This window comes from Triturus cristatus, chromosome 7, assembly GCF_964204655.1.
Source record: "Triturus cristatus chromosome 7, aTriCri1.1, whole genome shotgun sequence".
Taxonomy (NCBI): domain Eukaryota; kingdom Metazoa; phylum Chordata; class Amphibia; order Caudata; family Salamandridae; genus Triturus; species Triturus cristatus.
The window spans coordinates 1,205,114,872-1,205,136,807 of NC_140590.1; the positions used below are offsets into that span (position 1 = coordinate 1,205,114,872).

At 45.8% G+C, this 21,936-nt stretch overlaps 1 protein-coding gene across 1 annotated transcript in view; it reads right to left on the reverse strand.

The window, feature by feature from the left end:
* The window catches only part of LOC146811604 (extracellular calcium-sensing receptor-like), a 267,064-nt gene extending 263,673 nt beyond the window's left edge, over nucleotides 1-3,391 (reverse strand). The window contains exon 1 of the mRNA XM_085615082.1: nucleotides 2,801-3,391. Within this exon, the coding sequence (XP_085471208.1) occupies nucleotides 2,801-3,391 (591 nt within the window). The remainder of the gene's footprint in view (nucleotides 1-2,800) is intronic.
* Nucleotides 3,392-21,936: the final 18,545 nt, after the last annotated feature.

A 21,936-nucleotide genomic window follows, 5' to 3' on the forward strand; every position in this document is an offset into this window, starting at 1 on the left:
TTTCTCTCCATCATCTTTCTTTTTGTTTGGTCTAATGCCTTAAGAGGCCATGGTTATGTGTAGACGTGGGTTCATTAATTGTTATGTCACAGGATCTATGCTATACCTCACTGAGGGTTTCGGTCTAGCAAGACTGAAACTAGTCAGGGGTTGCTTGTATTCCATTCTAATGGGTTCCTCACCTATTGGTTCTTGATGGACTGTTACCCTGAGGAGCAGGGTCAGTACTCATTTGTACAAGGTGAGTTGTTTCTCTAGAGTAGGAGATTGGGCAAAAAATAATGGTTTGGAATGCTACCCACGTGACTGCAAGTGGTTTAGACTATTTGCCAGAGCTTTAGACTATTTGCAGCCATTCCTCCCATCACCTTTCTTGTGTTTTCTCTGTGGTGTCGATACTTTTTCCATGTGCGTAAGGCCATTTCATGATTTTTCTGTATGGGACCGCCCTGCACCATGGTGTTCGACCTGTCAACCTGTCATCATCAAGTGATGGTCTTCCCCCAAACTTTTTGCCTGCTTACCACCTCTTTTTGCGGATTCTTTTTGTTGGCCTTAGGACTCTGAGCACTTTACCTCTGATGGCCAGTGCTAAAGTGCAGGTGCTTCTCCCTTAAATATGGTAACATTGAGAGTATACGCAATTGGTATATTTAGTCTACTTGTAAGTCCCTTATAAAGTGGTATACCTTATACCCAGGGTGTGTAACCTAAAGGCTATTAGTGAGCTTGCAGCAATAATTGTGCCACCCACATAACAAGCCTTTTAAACCTGTCTCAAGCCTGCCACTGCAAGGCCTGTGTTTGCAGTTTACTGCTACTTCGATGTGGCATTTAAAGCCCTTTGACAAGCCTTAAACTCTGGTTTTATTACCCATACGTCACCCTTAAGGTAGGTCCTAGGTAGCCCATAGGACAGTGTGCTGTGTAAGTAAAAGGTTTGGCATGTACTTTTAAGTTTTTTATGTCCTAGCAGCGACAAGCAGCTATATTCATTCTTCACTACTAGGCCTACTCCTCTCATAGGTTAACATTGAAAATTCCTTAACACACTTTCAAGCTGTAATTCGAGATTAGATAAGAGAATCTGCATCAGGTTTTTATCTTTTGAATGATAATGATAAATCCTCTTTCCTGGTGAAGTTGGATTTAACATTACTGTTTTAGAAATGCCACTTTTAGGAAATTGGACATTTCACTGCTCTCACTGCTCTTCCTGCTCTGTGTGCCTGCAGCCTATGCATCTGGGTGGGTGAGAGCTACACTTGTATATTCCCTCTAGACAGCCACAAACACAAGAAGGTTAGGTGTGACAGACATCTGCATTCTGATTGCTCTTCTGGGTCAGAAAGAGAGGGGGAGCTGACACTTACAACGGAATAGTCAGCATTCTGTTCCCACACAAAGTGCCGATTACCCCTTACTGATAGTCTGGAGCTACGGTTCGGAAGAAAGGACCTATGTGCACTTCAAGAACCCTTCTTTAAAGTCACCTCTACCTCAAAAAGCACAACTGGGCGTAAGTACTGGGTCTCGGACCCCAGCAGGACAGTACACCTCTGGACTTGTGAAGAACTCTGCTAAGAAGGACTACTATGCTGCTACAAGGACTTCCACTCTGATGGACTGCTGCTCTGGAGGAACTGCTTTTCTGCTCTGATGGGCTGCCTGTTGCCTGCTGCTTGCTACCCTCTGCCCTCCTGAGGAAAAGGACTGGACCCATCTCACTTGAACCCAGACTGACTCCAAGAGATTGTTGGCGTGCCCCCTGTTCTGAAGGCTGAGGGACATCAAAGATTTAATCCAACCCGAAACAGCACATGTATTATGTAATTTGTGAGTCCTGCCTTGTCAAGAGGCTCCAATGCCTGCATTGTAAAGGAGTTATTCAACAAAGCCTTCACTAACTGTGAGGATCAGAACCGATGCATCGCCTCCCTCCATGGGATAGACGCTGTTGCAATGCCTCCTCTGCTTCTCGCATCGAGTCTTTGATGTCACGCTTCCTACATCCAAGGTAATTTTTCAGCGGGACCTCTGTGAGTCCAGTAGCCAGCCTGCTCTCTGTTGCAGTTGGCCTGAACATTAGATTTACCCAGGTCTAGGGCCACCAGATGTCCCAGATTGGTGCTTTAAGACTCTAATCACTATATTTGTATTTATACAAATTCATTACTCCAGTTCTACTAATTGGATAGTTTGTCATTCTGGTCTTGTTTTGTTTATAAAATTATTATCTATTGTTCTAAACCTGTTTGGAGTATTTTTGTGGTGTTTTCACTGTAGTACTGCGTGTGGGTGTGTGTGAGTGGGGCACAAATACTTTACACATTGCCTCTGTGGATAAGCCTGACTGCTTTGTGCAAAGGTACCAGAGGGTGAGCACAGGTTATCTCTAGCATGTATCTAGAGTACCCTGACTAGGATTGTGGTCCCTACTTGGACAAGGTATATCCCTCTGCCAACTAGAGACCTCATTTTAAAACACATGATAGTCCTAGGCAGAGAACTTAAGTGAGGACTGGCCTCCGGAAATAGCCTGGGGTGACTGTCACTTTTATCTAATTACAGTGAGGTGGATGGTCTTTGTGTCAAAGCTTGCTGGAGCAGGAGCACTGCAGATAAGATGAAATGATTTAATTAGATTAGATTAAATGAGGCCCAGTTTGTTTTTAGCGGGGTTGCAAGTACTGAAATGTTGTACGTAATCTGTTTTTGCGAGGGCTTTCAAAATAACATGCACTAAATGGTAAAATATGTTAAACATTCAAACTCAGGTAAATATGTAGATAGTTCTTACTTGCCAAGGGTGAAATTTTGGGAAATCTGCACAGGTTCTGTTAGAAAAAGGGCCCCTCATAGGCATACAAGATTTCAAATCATGTAGCGCCTGTGCTAATGCATAGATGGCGTTATATGCCTTGTAAGCGTATCTGAAGTTATTCACATCGAAGGCTGACACATCTAGAGTTTCCAATTTTTCTGTTTGCGTACAAAACCTCTTTCCATCCGTCTCTTTTCCGGGCATGGTTCCATTGAAATCCTCCTGCCAATGACAATTAAATGCATGTTCCCAGAACTGTTTCACATAGATGTCATTGGTAAAAGTAGATGGATGAATGCTGTACAGGAACTCCTTAAACATCGGAATCTCTCCACTGTACACTGCAAACCCCACTGTACCATGGAGTGTTTGCCATAAGTCTTTCATAGAAAATACCAGAGAAGGAAACCAACCGGTGTTTGCAATCCAAACTTTACCAACAATATTCTGTGCATAGATTACTTTAAAGAAAGAAATCATCTGAAAAGAAAAGGTGATGCAGACTAGGACTCTTGATGTAGACTGTTGAATAACATTGACCACATGAGATAATGATTTTTCTGTCATATGTGTAGCCAAGGTTTCATAGAATTCAACACAAATGCCACTTTGAGGAGCATTTCTCAGTAGATTCTGGCCATGTTCCACACTAAAGTCATTGTCTGAAGCAAGAATTCCTATCCACGTCCACCCAAAGTGAAGACACAGCTCAATGAAAGCCTGGGCCAAATAGCTTACATTTTCAGTAGTCCGGAGAAAAGATGGAAACTGCTTTTTATCACTCAGTGTGGATAGCGCTGCACCATAGCTGATCTAGTTGGAAGAAAAACACATTCAGGTGAATATGAATAATTGTCACATACTATTCTAGAAATGTAATGTGTATCATTGTGAGTTATGGATTCTTGCACGTCCCCCTAAAAGTGAAAAATGCGTAGTCCAAAAGGTTGAGGGGTTTTATTTCAAAACCTGATATGTTGATGCCAGCTGCTAATTGGCTGTCTAATCCCCAAATACAGGCAGAAGCAGACTGTAATGTGAGTAACAAGTCAGGCATGCGCAGTAATTGTCACTGATACCCGGATTTATATTAAATAGGTCAGGTGTTTTTTGTGTTATGATATTACCATATTAGAAAAGCCACTTTTAGAAAGTGGACATCTTTCTGTTCATAACTTTGTTCTTTGTGCCTGCAGCCTGACTCCAATACACAACTGATCTGGGTGACAGCTACACTGTGTGCATTCCCTCTAGCTAGCCACAAACAAAGGAAGGGCTGGGTGTGACACAGGACTCTTCTGCATTCGTCTGCATTCTCATAGCCTTCCTAGGCAGGAATGAGGAGAGTTAGCTCACACTTATAACTGAATAGATTGTGTCCTGTCCTCACTGAAAGGACTTGTAATAATCTCCCATAGATAACTGGCAAGCAGGGATGGGTTAAAAGGGATCCTTGTGTACTTCACAGAACTTGTTAGAAGTCACCCCCTACATCAAAGGTACTTTTGGGTATAAGTGCCAGGTCTCTGACCCTACCATATCAGTACATTACTGGACCTGAGAAGAACTCTGCTGGAGTGAAGACTGCTGTGCTGCAAAGATTTTTCGCTGAGACTTACCGTAATGAGGAACTGCTTCTCTGCTTTGCTGAGCTGCCCTGCTGATCTCAGCCCTGCTAAGGACAAGTACTGGACCCTCTCACATGAACCCAGTGTAACCCCAAGGGCTTGTTGGCTTGTCTCCTGTTTTCTGAAGTCTCAGGGACACAAACTACTTCCTGCAAATCTGCTGGTGCTGCTGCACTCTGCCATCTGTGAGTCCTACTCTTGCCTGAGGTGCCCCTGCAGTTCTGGGCTTCAGAAGTGGGTTCTACAGCTGTTTTGCTATAAAACCAATGCATCGTCAGCACTGCACCGGTCAAACCCACGCATCACCCTTCAACACAGATGCTGTTCAACGAAAGCGGTTTCACAACCGGCATGGCCTGCCAACTACGCTTTGCACGCGTCTTGATGACAACGCAGTGCCTCCATCTCTATTGGGCTCTACGACAATGTGAGACCCCACTGCATTGATCGAAACCGATGCATCATGGTCTTGGCGTTGACTCTTACTTCATCCAAAGTACTTTTTCAATGGGTCCTGCATGGGTTTCGTAGCTGTCCTGCCCTCCATCTCGCTGAGCCCAATCTTTGACTTTGCACCAGTCCCTCACGACCTCAAGTAACATTTTGACCTCTAGTGACTTCTAAGCACTATTTCTAGTTTATTGTTTAAAAATTCATATCTCATCTCCTACTCATTGTATTTGGGTTGTTTAAATCAGATAACTATTCTCTAATTTTCTAAACCTGTATGAAGTCTTTTTGTGGATTTTTCATTGAGTTACTGTGATTTAAGTGTTACACAAATACTTTACACATTGACTCTTAAGGTAAGCCTGACTGCTCTGTGCCAAGCTACCGGAGGGTGAGCACAGGTTAATTTAGGGGGTGCAATTGACTTACCCTGACTAGGCTGGTTGTCCCTACTTGGACAGGGTGCAAACCTCTTCTAACTATAGACCCAAGTTCTAACAGGGCCTCATTTATAAGTTGGTGGAAAGCCCATCATTCTTCTCGGGGGATAGAGAAAATGAGTCTGCCACCTGGCGCAGGGACTGCCCTTCCCGTTTATAAAGGATCATCAAGCAGGCGGTAATTTATCATGAATTGTCCGGAACTTTTATCAAGGTGGGGCCTGCCAATGCATTTCGCTGTTTGGTGTAAGGCTTCTTCAGCATAAAGAAGGCCTGTACTAAACAGTTTACTTTTTTTATTTTCAAAATAAAAATCCTAAAATAGAATTTTTATTTTGAAAATAGAAAATGTAATGCTCCCCTCCCATGGGAGACATCTCCGAAGAGGGGGGTGTTATTGCTCACTGCTATGGTCTTCATGGGGGTGATAGACAGTAAAAAAAATGGTGATATGTCTACCCACCCTGACTGGGCTGACAGACCTATATCCATTTCTCCGGCGACAGCCCTTACTCTGTTGGGCCATCGGAAAGGGTTGGATATGGTGGTGATGGAGTAGTTACCGCCGTTGACAAACCTATGCTCCGCCTGCATCTAAATTCAGCGGCTAGACCATTATGTTGGCAGTAAGGATACTCCATCGTCTTTACAACAGGGTATCCTTACCTCCAACATATAAATTAGCCCCTTAGTTTTTAACAGGGCTGGCTTTAGCATTGGTGGCACCCTTTTCAGCAATCTTTGTTGGCATCCCCACAGTGACATGCTTATTCCAGTGTTCCCACACTACCATCCTTCAATGGTGCCCCTCATCTCTCCTTGATGCTTCATTTACATTAGTTTTATAATGTTGTTCATCCCAATATAGACTGTCAGAGTGCTTCCCATCACAGACATGTTATTCAGAAACAATAAGCCATTCAAGTGTGTATATCCATGTATAGGGGTTGTTATTTAAGACAATGAGGACTACAAGGTGTAGGAGTCACATGTCATCCATACTGGTATACATTATATCTTAGGAGTGCTTGGTGTAAAGACAGAAAGGTGCAGATTAACAGAGAATGACTCGGCCCAGGTTGACATGCAAAGCTGTACTGTCCACCCCAACTGTTGAATCCGTTATACTTCACAGACAGCCTACTACAGCCTTTTATTTGCTATTTTGAGACTCCGACTACAGATCCCCAGCCAAGGGTACAATTACACACCCTACCAGTGGCTTACTACTGATGACAAAAATGGGTCACTCCATCAGATGATTCCACGTGCCTTGCATTGTACTTTGGAGCAAACAAACAAATTACTACCTTTTGGAAATGTAAATAATATAACAATGCAACTTATACACCGTCATCAAGCTTTTAAAAGGGCCAATAGGACCAAGTACATGTTGGCTGTGGCATTTTAAGAGAATTAACTAGGAACCTGATTGTGACATGGAATAAAACGACTCACAGAAAGAAATATGCTGCTACAGACTATTCTGTATTCAATCAATCAATCATAGGCATTTATAGAGCGCTCTACTCACCCGGAGGGTTTCAAGCCGTTGGGGGGGGGGGGGGGTTTGTGCTGCTACTGCCCGAACAGCCAGGTCTTGAGCTTCTTCCTGAAGGCGAGGTGGTCCTGGGTCAGGCGCAGGTCGGTCGGGAGGGAGTTCCAGGTCTTGGCGGCCTGGTAGGAGAAGGATCTTCCTCCTGTTGTCGTTCTTCGGATGCGGGGGACGGCGGCGAGGGCGTGGCTGGCTGATCGGAGGTGTCGTTTGGGAGCGTAGAAGTTGATGCGGTTGTTGAGGTAGCTCGGGCCTTGGTCGTGAAGAGCTTTGTGTGCGTGGGTGAGGAGACGGAAGGTGATTCTCTTGTTGACCGGGAGCCAGTGCAGGTCTCTTAGGTGTCCGGAGATGTGGCTGTGTCGTGGGATGTCGAGGATGAGTCTGGCTGAGGCGTTCTGGATCCGTTGGAGTCTCTTCTGGAGCTTGGCGGTGGTTCCGGCGTAGAGGGCGTTGCCGTAGTCCAGTCGGCTGGTGACGAGTGCCTGGGTGACATTCTTCCTGGTCTCGGTGGGGATCCACCGGAAGATCTTCCGTAGCATGCGCAGGGTGTTGAAGCATGACGAGGAGACGGCGTTGACTTGCTTGGTCATGGAGAGGGAGGAGTCCAGGATGAAGCCCAGGTTGCGTGCGTGGTCTGTCGGTTTGGGTGCGGTGCCCAGGGCGGGGGGCCACCAGGAGTCGTCCCAGGCGGAGGGCGAGGATCCCAGGATGAGGACTTCCGTCTTGTCCGAGTTCAGCTTCAGGCGGCTGGTCGACATCCACTCGGCTACCTCTTTCATTCCTTCGTGAAGGTTGGCTCTGGCGGCGGTGGGGTCGTTGGTCAGGGAGAGGATCAGCTGGGTATCGTCGGCGTAGGAGATGATGTTGAGGTTGTGTTGGCGTGCGATGGCCGCGAGGGGGCTCATGTAGATGTTGAAGAGGGTTGGGCTCAGCGAGGATCCTTGAGGGACGCCGCAGATGACTTTGGTGGCCTCTGACTTGTACGGTGGTAGACGGACTCTCTGTGTTCTTCCGTCGAGGAAGGAGATGATCCATTCCAGTGCCTTCTCCTGGATTCCGACGTTGCGGAGGCGCTGCACTAGGGTGCGGTGGCAGACGGTGTCGAAGGCCGCGGAGAGGTCTAGGAGGATGAGGGCCGCTGTTTCTCCGTTGTCCATCAGGGTTCGGATGTCATCGGTGGCAGCGATGAGGGCGGTCTCGGTGCTGTGGTTGGCTCGGAAGCCAGACTGTGAGGGGTCGAGGGATCCGTTCGTCTCGAGGAAGGCGGCCAGTTGCTTGTTGACGGTCTTCTCGATGACTTTGGCTGGGAACGGGAGCAGCGAGATGGGGCGGTAATTCTTGAGTTCGGTGGGGTCCGCTGTTGGTTTCTTGAGTAGAGCGCTGAGTTCGGCATGCTTCCAGCTCTCAGGGAAGGTGGCGGTGGTGAAGGAGGTGTTGATGATGTCCCGCAGGTGGGGTGCGATGACGGCGTCGGCTTTGTTGAAGACGTGGTGAGGGCAGGGGTCGGTCGGAGATCCGGAGTGGATGGAGTTCATCATGCGGACGGTTTCTTCGGTGCAGATCGGGGTCCAGGCGCGGCGGGTGGAGGTGGGGGGCGGTGGTTCGGTCGGGTTGGACGTGGCGTTCGTCGGTAGGGTGGTGAAGCTGTTGTGTATGTCCGCGATCTTGTTGTGGAAGTAGGAGGCGAGGGAGTTGCAGAGTTCTTGCGATGGGGTGGTGTCGTTGTTTCCGGCGTTGGGGTTGGAGAGCTCTTTCACGATGTTGAAGAGTTCCTTGCTGTTGTGTGCGTTGTTATCCAACCGGTCCTTGAATGCAGTTTTCTTGGTGTCGCGGATCAGTTGGTGATGCTTCCGGGTGGCAAGCTTGAGGGTGGTCATGTTGTCCGGGGTTGGCTCCCTTCTCCAGGCTTTCTCGAGGGCTCGGCAGTTCTTCTTGTATTAGGTTTTACTTACATATAACTTATTTATGTGCTCCCATATCTTTCTGCAAGTACAGTAGAAAGCAGAAGTCATACTTTAAAAGCTAGAATTACACCCACTAGGTAGCAGGGTGTAAGATATTGTGGAGGTACCACCTGAAAACCATGCTTGATTGTTTCTCTATACTGTGAACCCCTGGATTTTTGTTAGGTATGTGCAACACATTTGTAACCACTGCTATTTACTGTTAATGAATTGTGTATCTCAGTCCAGCAGCAATATAACCATTGGTGGACAGCAGTGGTCTCTCTGAACCTTCTTTCTGATCGTACTCATGCAAACCATCTCTAGAGCCTTGTGATGTGTTGGCTTCACAATCAACTTTGACAGTTAAAGGAGCTTTGGGATAGCCCTTACTCTCTATTGGAGCTCCTTATTTTGATGGAGATCTGTTGAGTTGTTCTGAACCCCCACTCTGTAGCTTTTGGTGGTGGGCCACTTCCATTATGGACAGCTCGGCACACACAACCCCGGCCCACTCTCTTTGGCCACTCCACAGCAAGCGGTGGAATGAGGACTCTCTTAAATGGTTGCGGTAAGTAACCAAGTATTTGAATGATTTGAGGAGCAGACAAAGTTATGACATTCAATTGGCTTTGCGCTTAAATGTATATTTTTAACCACCTGGGGCTGTATTACATACGTGCCCTGAGGGTGTAAGTGGTGTTTGCGTCCCAGGCCACTTTGGTATTACAGATGAGGCTTCAGTTGCTGTGCGGCCCCTTCCGAAATACTGATAGCGCTGGTGATTTATATTCAGGGGTCGTTCTCTCATTTGAATGGGGGCGTGTCCCATACAAATGAGGGCATCCCTTTGCCTCTTCACCCGCCACCATATTACAGACGCGGGCACATAGGCAAATAACCTGTCAGGGGGCGTGTTGGAAGTGAGTCACCTAAAAGGTGGCACACTGTCAGTGCGCCCCCTGAGAGCAGCCCTGTGGAGGGGGGATGAGGTTCCCATGGACCCCCAAGACATCCCCTTGCAGGTGGGTGCTGTCACTATCTGCACCTGCCTACAAGGGTATCTCTAATCCCCTTTAAAAGTGCAGGCTGGTGCCGCCTGAACTGTGAAAACACAGAGCGGCTTTAAAGCATCCACTCAATTTTTAACTTAGATGCACTTCCCTTAGGGCAGCGCATTCACCCTAATAGGGCGCATCTTTCTGGATTGCGCTGGGTGCACCTTTAGAAAGGTGCACCCAGTGCAATCCAGGAAAATGCGCCCCATGTATAATATGACCCATGGTTGATCTCTGCTTCATAGCACATCAGATTATAACTTCACTTGCACTGTATTTTCACAATACACTCCTTTTCAAAACCTGGTTGCATCCACCTTTGACATTATCACTCCGTATGACATTTAGCATTAATTTGCGTAGTGGTGCGGTACCTCTGCCGCCTTTTTATTCAATTTGCGGCCACCGATCTAAAGATTTTTGGAGGTGCTTTGTTTGCCCAACCTTAACACAGGCTGGTGTGGCATTGAGAATCTACACGTGTGTTGGGCTTGGCCCTTTTTGCAGGGTCATCCCAGAACTTTTTGCCTTCCTCCTTGAATTTGTCTGACCTGGTGTTGGTGGTTTTAGGACTCTCGGCACTTTATCACTGCTGTTCAGTGTTAAAGTGTATGTGCTGGTAAGATTTGTCTACACCTGTTTTGGCATATTTAATTTACCTATCAGTCCCTTGTAAAGTGGTATCTCATATACCAAGGGCCAGTAAATTAAATGCTTCTGGTGAGCTTGCAGTGCTTCTTGAGCCACCCACCAAAGTAGCCTTTCAAACATGTCTCAGGCCTCTGCCATTGCAGGGCCTGCACACTCAGTTTACTGCCGCTGTGACGTGGCACTTAAAGTAGTTGCCACGTCTGTGACTCCCCTTTTACAAAACATCAGTCACCCCACAGGTAGGCCCTAGCTAGGCCTATGGGCAGGGTGCAATATAGGTAAAAGGTAGGACATGTGCCTTAACTGTGTGGCATGTCCTGGTGGTGATAAACAGCCAATTTGGTTTCTCACTGCTGTGAGGCTGCCCTCTCATAGGAATGCATTGGGGATTCCCTGATATGTTTTTGAGTGGTAATTCCTGATATCAGAGGGGTGCCGTGATCAAGTTTGGTATGTTGGGAATAGTGGTAACACATGCTGCATATTGGTGTTTGCAGATTTATTATCACTATTTTAGAAATTGCACTTTTAGAAGTGGGTATTTCTGTGTGCTGTGTGCTTACTTGGGACTTGTGTCCGTCGGGATGCTGGACGGCCTGGAGTAACTGCTGTGGGACCCAGTTGCTGCCTATAGGGGATGGAGGGTTGGCCCTCTGCTGGGAGGCCCTGCGTACAGCTATGCTCTTGTGGAGGTCTAGCAAGGAAGTGCTGCCTGCTCCCTGTTGGTGGCTCCGGGTGGGAGGCGGGTTGAGCACTGTACTTTTCTTTTGATCTACCCTCTAAACCCAGCGCGTGGTGAGCGCTCCGTTTCCCTAATCTGGAGGGCCTGAGAAGGGTATTGTGCCCATAGTGGCATGGAGAGCACTGCAGGATTGCTGTGCCCTGGGGGTTTGGAGACCTTACGGGGGCTCATGTGGGATGATTGTCCAGCAGGGGCAGATCGAGAAGTCACGCCGTTTCCAAAAAGCAGATGGAGACTTCGCTCCATAATTACCAGTGGGCCGGAAGTCAGCGGAGGCTCAGCCTGACTGGGTAGGGCCTGTGCAGTGGAAGCAGACAGTGTGGGCAGGATGTGCCCGTAACCAGAAGTCAGGCTGTTGCCTGGTTGTGGGCAAGGTGTTCAGCACACTGTCCGCGCAGCTGAAGAGGCGCCGGTGTCTTCATTCCTGGAGTCTGGCAATTGAGGTCTGGGAGATCCGCGCTGCAACGAGTGGGCAAGAGTCTTTTTGTTGCTCCGTACTAGGGGAAGCAACGCTCCCCCTCTCGGCCGTAAGGGAGGAAAAAGCAAGGTGAGGAGCTGTGTCGGCATCACCACATGTGGCCAGAGTGGCAGCTGCCCCGGATGGTTATGGGCAGCTGCTGGAGTGACCCTTGGCCCCACAGCACCACCTTTGGGGGTATTGGAAGCTCAGGGTAAACCTGGACAGAGGTCCCGAGCCTCAGTGGAGGAAGGGCCCTCCACAGAAATCACCGTGCAGTCCAGGTAGTGAGCACAGAGGTGCTGGGACTGCTGATTGGGGGCCAGTGGGCTCCCAGAGAGATTGTTGCCTATAAACAATTAAGTTTATGCCTGAGAAGGGCTAATGCGATGTACACTGTGGCAGGTGTTACTATGGTGCACGGCTGCTGATGTTATGCATAAATGTGTTATGCTCCTGGTGACCCCTACTGTAATGCTCCTGCTAAGGGAATGTAATGTGCTATAGTGCACAGCTGGTGGGTGCACCTTATAAGTGATTATGGTGCACTGTGGCTGATTATGTTTTGAATAATATTGTGCTAAGTGTACCCTTACCAGTAGTTACTGGTTGTTTTCACTAACTGTGAATTGCGATGGTTATGACAGTGGCCCGATTGGCCCTGTAGTGTATATAATCCCTGTAAAGTCATACCAAGTGCCAGATGGCACAGTGTATATATGTGATTACATTCTAATATGTTTAATGAATAATAGAAAGGCTATTTTTGATATAACCTTGTGTGGAGTTTCTTTTGTGGTGTGCCTAGTGTCGCTGCTGTGTGAGTGTGTTGCGCAAACGCTTTGTACATTGTCTCAGAGATGAGCCTGACTGCTCGCCATGCTACTGAGGGGGTGAGCAGGGGTTATCTTCGGTGTGTAACTCCCTTGCCCTGACTAGAGGGGTGGTTTCTGCCTGGCTTATGCGAATGCCCTAGCCAACCAGAAATCCCATTTTTAACAACGTGCCAACGTCGCATCTCCACTTTGACTGCGGCACACATGACATGCACAAAACTCTCTGGGAGAGTGCTGTCAATCTACAGGTTACTTATACCCTTATTCATCACCAGTTGTAGCATCGTATCCAGCCCAGGTACTCGCCATTGACTGCCACAAATGGAGAGTAGTTATACACATCTTCATTCTTCAGCGTGTAATCAAGAGCTCAACGTTCTAAACCTGTATTTACTTTATTACCCTCCAGCACTTGTGTCACAGGTCTATGGAGTCCATCAGGAACCAATAGAATTCCGTCATTCTTTTATGTACGTGAAACTACACTCTTGAATTTTGCTACATCTATCAAGTCTTATTGCCACAGTGACGTCCCAGGACTAGAAATTTCACAATTGCTGGGTGCATTGCCAAAGGAGTGCTAGCCCACTGGTCATATCGGGGTGCATGAGAAAAGCTGACGGTCTGTGTGCCTTCTCTCAGGAGTGAGGATCTAGCACACAGGAGAAAGAGAGCTGGGCAGCGCACTGATTCAGCGTTGACTGATCAACCACATTTTATGATTAAAACTGAGACTGAGAATTTGAGACTAAGCACAATAACTTGGTGGGCGGAATTTGCAAAATTAACTTTCGCAAATTATCGCTAAAATGTTAAAAATCTCTGCAAATACGCGGAAATATCGCAAAGATGCGGAAGATTTTTCCCGCCCGTTCATGGTATTTTCTGCGTGGGCGTGGCTCGCCAACTTACCCATGCGGTTGCTCGCGGGCGCGGCCATCTTGTTTTCACTTGTCTCGTGAAAGACGTGATCACGAGACGAATGATGTTACTGCGGGCGCGAACTGTCGCGAGACAGCGCAAATGGCTACCAACAATCCAACATCTCGTGGAGAACGCGACCGGGTCGGGAAAACTTGTCGGCGAACGCGGGGATTCAGGTAAGGCGATCGCGCGCACGTGAGAATGCATTATTTTACAGCGCGAGCAAGCAAAAAATTTCCGGTAAAATGAGGATTGTGGAAATTTTGACATGTTCGTGCTCTCCGCAGAACGCGAAAATGTCAAATTATCGCAATTTCCGCGAGCGGAACGGAATTTTAGCCCAGGCCTAGTGATAACTGCACCTTACGTATAATCATGCTAAGAGCTCTTACCTCAGAGAGGTCTGCTTAGAACTGGGTGGGTTAATACCCTGCCTGCCTTGTGTCCCCCAAAAAGGGATCAAATGATAGGAGGGTTGATTAATCACGTCAAAGATGATTTCTACTTTCGAGGTAGGAGTTATGACTATTAGGATAAATTAATTTTATGGTTTTGATTTTTCTTTTTGTTTTACATGATCCCAACAGGGATGAGTTAATTACCCATGCCATTCAGTATATTCTGATGTTACTCAACTGGGGACTATTTAAGGCTTCTTACGACTAAACACGTGCATACTTCCCATTTTCCTTAATGTCCAGAAAAACAATAATACCAATTGGTCCTGCAACTATAGTTGTGTGAGCCATACTCTGTTGCCAAAAGATATGGAGAACGTCCAATCAAAATGTGGCGGATGATCTGAGGTACTTTGACTGATGGCCGAGGGCAGTGGGGCTGTCATTGATAGAGCCAATGGGAACTCCACCAGCAGAAACATGACAGTTTGCCTGGCTCTATAGAAAGTGGGCAGACTCTCCGTTTGGTGGACAGGGTGCTAGATATCATTTGTAGCAGAGCACCTTGTCACACCAAATGCTAAATAACTCCTCTGTTTTATTTTCATTACATGATAGATTGGACTTTTGCATACTTCTTAACAGAGAGCTAGAATCTTTTAGAAATCATTTTTGTTTATGTGATAGCATGAAGCATAAATCCTTTTCCCTATTTAGAATTAATTCTTTTAACATTTGCAATTTTTTATGTTGTCGTTTTTTGTATCTCGAATGCTAAATTCTTATCATATATTTTAGACTATTGACCTGTTTAATTTTCTTCATTGGATTTTCATTGGTTTCAGCCACCACCCCATGCTTTTGTGTCCATTGCCTGTATTTTTTCAAGTCCCTTTGCATGGAGCATACGTCATATATAGACTGGGTTATAACACAATGGACAACCACTACAATACCCCTAACATGTGTAATGACATACAACTCCATTTCCAGCAAAGAAACTTGAATCATCCAAAAGAACTGGAGAATACTCACGAGTATTAAATTAAACTGGGAAAAAACACTGTTTTCATACAGGAGAGCGAAAAGTCTTAGAGACAGTCTGCCATCCACACGCCCCCAACAGCAAACAACCACACCAAACAATGTTCTAAATGATTGGGGACTCACAAATGTGCTGGGCCACTTCCCCTGCGGGAACTGCAGTGTGTGCCATCTTACCAAACCAAAAGAAAGACTTAGTTTAGAATCTGGGAAGAAATGGCAGATCAGAAAACACACCAACTGCAATTCATGCAATATTGTCTACCTCATCACCTGCCCATGCGGACTGCATTATGTTTGGATGACAAGCCAGAAAAAGAAAATCCAGTTATGTGAGCATAGAAGTAACATCCGCTGCAAACGCAGCACGACAAAGATGACAGAGCATTTCCTCGAACTTGGCCATACCACCAACGATATGAGATGGGTGATAATTGAACAACTTGACAAGGGCACTACCAACCTATAAAACTAGGGGTGGGCGGAATTTGCGAAATTCTCCGCAAACACGCGGAAATATCGCGAAGATGCGGAAGTTTTTTTCCCGCCCGTTCGCGGTATTTTCTGCGTGGTCGAGGCTCGCCAACTTACCCATCCGGTTGCTCGCGGGCGCGCCCATCTTGTTTTCACTTGTCTCGCGGTGCATGATCGCGAAAAGAAAGACGTGATCGCGCGACGCATGACGTTACTGCGGGCGCGAACTGTCGCGAGACAGCGCAAATGGCTACCAACAATCCAACATCTCATGGAGAACGCGACCGGATCGGTAAAACTTGTCGGCGAACGCGGGGATTCAGGTTAGGCGATCGCGCGCACGCGAGAATGTATTATTTTACAGCGCGAGCAAGAAACAAATTATCGCTAAGCTGCTTAATGCGGAAATGTTGAAATTTTCGCGCTTTCCGCGGAACGGGAAGATGCCAAAATATCGTAATTTCCGCGAACGGAACGGAATTTTGGCCCAGGCCTATACAAAACAAACTCTTAGATAAGGAACAACGTTGGGTCTACCACCTATCCACACATCTAAATGGTCTGAACGATAACATTCCATGGAACTCACTCCATAGAGTTTAAATGATGTCACATGCGATGTCTGCATTCTAAGTACATGACACTTATTACAACATTCAACAATAGTGGGTATTCTAACTATGACAGCATCCACTTATGACAAAATGCAATAGTGGGTATTCTAACTGTTATGCATGCACCCATAATGTGACTATTCCACCACTGGAGCAGTGATTAATCCAAATACCCAACATGATAGCCGGGTCATACATGCAGCAATAATGCGACTAATCCACTACTGGAGCAGTTCCCCACATGATAGTCCGGTATGGTGGCAGACAGACATACTGTCCTCACACACCAGTCTACATATGCTGCCCCTACAGTTAACAACATTCATGTACACTGGCGTATATATGCTCTAACTATGAGTTCACTGCACCGTGACTAACACGCACCAGTGGGGCGAGGCTCATTGTCCCAACGCCATTCATTTGTAGATTTACTTCCTTCTACATGTGCCTACATGTATTTATCATTTATCTTAGCGAATATCCCTCAGCTCGGTAATGCTATGGCCTGTGACTAACATGCACCAGCAGGGCTGAATAACACTGCATATTCAGTCTTCCCACTTTCAAAAGTTTGACAGGATGCTGAATGACCCTGTCGTATTCCTCTTGGCATTTTTTCCACACTACTTTATTGGTACCTCGAACAAAACACATTCCCACACACCAACAGGGCGTGTCGCATCCACCCACTACCATTGACAAGGGGATGTATGGAAGTGGCCCCAACATGCTTATACAACATTTTACATCTACGATCAACATAACTTTATTGACATCAGCGATGCAACACATTTTCCCACCATTTCTAGCTGCAATCAGGTAATTGCAACCATGGCGCGTTCTTTCCCACACGGGTTTCTGCGCGATGTTCCTCCACGCCAACAAGGTCAGCACTCTAGCCAGTTTCTACTGATCACATGAAATACGCTCCTCTACGTAGCCATGCCCTTTCCAGGACCTGCTATTTATACGTGCCGGACCCCGGCTCAGTTACCGGCGGGATCCTGGTAAGCACAGAATAGGTTTGAATAGTGGGATGCCATCCTTGAAGAAGTAAGTTCATACGCATCATCTCTTTAGCGATATCGCTACAAGGTTGACACCTGTCACCCTGCCTGATTTCTAGATATTTACTTACTTCAACTTTACCGCCCGCAGTGTGTGACTACAGAAGGCTCCCCCTTACAGGATCCATCTGATCCTTTTAAACTTGGCTGAAGTAAGACACTTTTCCGTTTCTTCCTCCGCAAACTGGTCTTCATTGACCTTCCATCCATGTTTTTTATTGTAACATTATGCACATTTTTGCAGGCAGAATACGCACATTTTTTCAGGCATAAGCGCTATAATATGTTTGCGCTCACAGCCACAGACCTAATGAGTTTCACTTATTAAGCAGCCAGAAACGTCAATCTCGTTTAGCTGGCATAGTCGCTACCATTTTCCCGCTCTCACTGTCACTGGTTTAGCCCAGTAAAACCATTACTGATAGCCGATTTTTTAGCGTGTACTTGTGACCACACACTGTTTTGCGCATACTCGTTAACACGCATGGTATTCACATGTGCAATTTTCATGCATGTAAAACCCTTTACCATGCATGACGTTCTCTACAAAGGCATATACATGTTCATCGCATGCACCTCCCTTCACAGGGTATTTTTCACGACAAGTTTTGACTCACCCAATGCATTAGAGCACAGCAAGCACGCAGCATGCAAGTAAGGACAGTCACATGTTCTATGCATATGTTTTAAATGTTTTGTATGTCCTTTATGTTTTGTGTTTTCTCTTACAGATTTCAGCCAATAAGTGGGTTCATAAGTACGGTGCTTCCACTACATACACAGCACACCTTAGCGTGTGTGCCGATATCTCACTCACGTGGCTACCTCCACTTTTTTAGCCACCTCAATGATTTTTTAACACTGTGGTCCTGAAGAAAGCCTCACGATTACTGTAACAGGTTGAAACATGTTGACCTACACCTAAGGGATATTGAAGAAACATTCTTATCTTCGCTATATCCCGGCTTTAGTTTACCATGTCCTAAGATCCTTTAATTAAAGTTTTTTCCATTTGGGCATTTCTTAGAGACATTTTTAACCTCACTTCTCACTGAGCACCCACCTCATTGAATCACAAAACCCGCTCCGCTGTAGTCAGGCGTTTTAGCACAGCAGGATTGCATTCAGCAGCCCAGCTGGGACACCAATGATGAAGCCACCTAGGTTGGTGGGTGAGGGGTCTTCTTACAAATCCATTGGATATTTGTATTCTGCTACATCATATTGAGTCAACATAAGTGGTATCACTTATCTGTGGGTTCGTCCACGTTGTTTTCTACTCCCATTGTTTATTAGCCAGCAAAAATCGCAGCTCAAAATTGAATATGAAATTGAGATATAATGCCACTTGGACTCATGGCTCGAGCTTCAGTCAGGCACAGTTGCTCTTAGATCACTCACAGACCAGCATACATCTCTCTCATTTCAGAGTTTCTGTATCAGGTCAGCTTATATTTCCAGGCTCTGAATGAAGAGCCTTGGATTCAAATGAATCATATTTGATCCTGATCAGTTCTGCACCTTTGCTCGTATCATTTTTCAGTGTATTGATTCTTTCACTCCTCTTTTCAAAGTCTGCATAAGACATCCTCCTTGGAAAAAAACTCCCTCTGTCTGCTGCTCAACATTGAATGGCAAAAACAACAATTGATGGACAGAATGCAGAACAATGTCATACATTCACCCCAGTACAGAGATCTGGGCCTAAATCCATTGTTTTTTTGCTCCCCATGCCATTCCAGTTTGAACCCAGCCATATGCATATCAGTCTTGACCCTGCACCTAATGGGAAAAGTCCAGCCTGAACTGCCAGGCCAGGTCCTCCCTGGACTGGAAACAAGCATCCTAGGACCGGTTTCGGGGTTTCACTCCTCATCAGCCAGGATATATTGACTCCAGTGGCATGGAGCGCACGGGACCCACGTCTGGGCATACCCGTCCCACTCGGGATGATGAATGCAAAAACAAAAATTGATGGACAGAATGCAGAACAATGTCATACATTCACCCCAGTACAGAGATCTGGGCCTACATCCATTGTTTTTTTGCTACCCATGCCATTCCAGTTTGGACCCAGCCAAATGCAAATCAGTCTTGACCCTGTGCCCAATGGGAACAGTCCAGCCCGAACTGTCAGGCCAGGTCCTCCATGGACTGGAAACAAGCATCCTAGGACCGGTTTCGGGGTTTCACCCCTCATCAGCCTGGATAGCTTGACTCCAGGGGCATGGAGAGCACGAGACCCACGTCTGGGCATACCTGTCCCACTTGGGGTGACAAATGCAAAAACAACAATTGATGGACAGAATGCAGAACAATGTCATACATTCACCCCAGTACAGAGTTCTGGGCCTACATCCATCGTTGAATGGCAGCAAGGAAGTCACTTGCCTGTCTCCATTCACTTCCTTCACCTAACAAGCTGTAAACAGCTTTAGTCAGTACATTGCTCTGAGTCACCGGTGCAAATATATCAGCAGCCTTACTATTGTTTATTAATCATCTCTTTCGTGCACTTTCCTTGATGCTCCTGTATTTCCATTAGCTGAAACAATCCATGCTATTTATTCTTAACCTTAATGCCACCACTTCATTAACAGGTGCTCTCCTCTATTGCCTATGGTGTCAAAAAAATACGTTCCGCTTTTCCTGATCTGGGGTGGTAGCCACATCCATATTAAAGTATGCTAATTTCTCTATATTTGGGGATCGTAAAGTCCGCACTGACGATCTGGGTAACCCTGATACTACTGTCCTTATTGGATCCTTGGTTGTACTTGGACTCAATGAGATTGTCCCCACCATTACTCATATGGCAGGCCATCTGCTGGACCCTATTTTTACTAAGCATCGTGCCACGCGAGCCCTATCAATCACAGTGCTGTACCCTTTATGCTTTCTGTCTTCCTCCAAAGCTGATACGTCTGAGTCTAAGTCCAAGCTTCTTTCCATTAGGCTTTAGTCCACCTTCATATGTTCCAACCTCACCTGGGGTTTCAAAGGCATTTAATTTAGTGTCTCCTTCGATATTTCGGCGTCTGCTTACCACTTTAACAAATGAATAGCTGATGCTGTCAATTAGGCTGTCCCTTTTAAAATCCTCTCATCCCTTCACAAATACCTTCCGCTACTTGATTTACTAAAAATCTCAGTAATGCCAAACATCACTGTAAAGTTCTAAAAAGGCACTGCTGTCTTTCCTATAATACATGCCCATGAAGCTTTAAGGGTAGTTGCAATAGACACCAGAGGAGGATTTGAGCAGCACAGATTTCATTTTATGTCAACAAAATGTAATCTTCCAATAATTCTTCTCATAAAATGGTTTCCCTTATAAAGAATCTTCTATATCCTTCTGCTTGTATTAGGTTGACTACTTCTTATACCGTTCAAACCATACCCGTCTCTTTATTTTCTAGAATTGCCCTGCTTTCAGAATACCAAGAATTTGTTGTTGTGCCAGTTTCTATGAACTAATGAGGTTAAAGATTCACATGGTCTCTCATTCTACTCATTTACATAGCTTACTTGGTGGTGGATTCTGTGACCAGCCCTTAAAATGAATCCTTTGATTTTTAGCGTCTTGCAGCTCAGTCAGTCTACTTATCATTCCACATTCACCTTCCTGACTTGTGGAGTCCCTCAGGATTCTTCCAGGAGTGCAACATCATTTTATGTCTTCGTATCCCCTCTGGCAAAATTAATTCTGTAGTTTGACTTTGATATTATGTCATTTTCCGACAACACTCATGTTGTCCTTTCTATCTCAGATCATCCTCACGCCACTCAAAGTAATTTCTGTTCTTGGATGAGAACAGTAGATTTCTGGACGAAGGATCACTGTGTCAAACGAATGGTGACAATGCCAAGGTTCGATTTTTGCTGGCTCCAAAAACTAATGGCCCCGATTCTGGTGGCCACCTGAACTTGGGAAATGCCATACAATTCTGCCAAAATGTGACTACCTGGAGGAGGTATGCAGTCTTTACCCCGCAGAACGTTACCATGCAGGTAAGTACTATGCAGGTAAATACCATGCCGGGCCCTTTATGGTCCATTACTCATAGAACATTATCAGCCAGGTAATTCTTTTTTTAAATAACATCATTATGTCATTTAAAACAAAAAGGTAGATTTAAGGATTAAGGGAATGGGTAAGGGCTCAGGGTGGTAAGGGTAAGGGATGGTAGAAGTAGAGAAAGGTAAGGTGTTTTAGGGTTTAGGGTTTTGGGCCAGGTAGTGGTAAAGGGCGAGAAGGGACTTCTGGGTTTCTCAGGTGGGTAGAGTTAAAGAGAGGTGTAAAAGTAGCATATTGTATTAGAAATAATGCCTTATATAGGTTTTATTTAGTTAGCTTAACGAGGCAGCATTAACAATAGTGCTGCTCGCATTGAAAATCAGTGCATTTTTATTTGTTGTGTACAACCTGCACACATTTGTGTGCATTAATAGTTTTAATAGGATTATCGAAATTCAGCTACTTCGATGGTCTCTGCCCTTTTGTGCAATTGCAACTTATCACTGGCTTCCTCGGGAAAGGCTGTTTTTATGTTGCAAAACCTCTGTTGTTCTGAATGGCAAGACTTTTTGACTTTCCTTTCTGACTATTCTATTTGCTGCTTAGAGAAGGCTAGATGCTTGTGGTCTTTTCTGTATTTAGGCCTATTTACTACTCTTTAATGTCTTAAAGCTAGATGTCATTTTGCATTATTATGATTTTGGTTTTATCCTAATTCCCTTGATTATCTGACTATTGCTTTCTGTAATTATACTCTTATTTGAATAAATCTACAAATACTGAGAATTGGCAAAGTCTTGTGTGCAGGTTTTT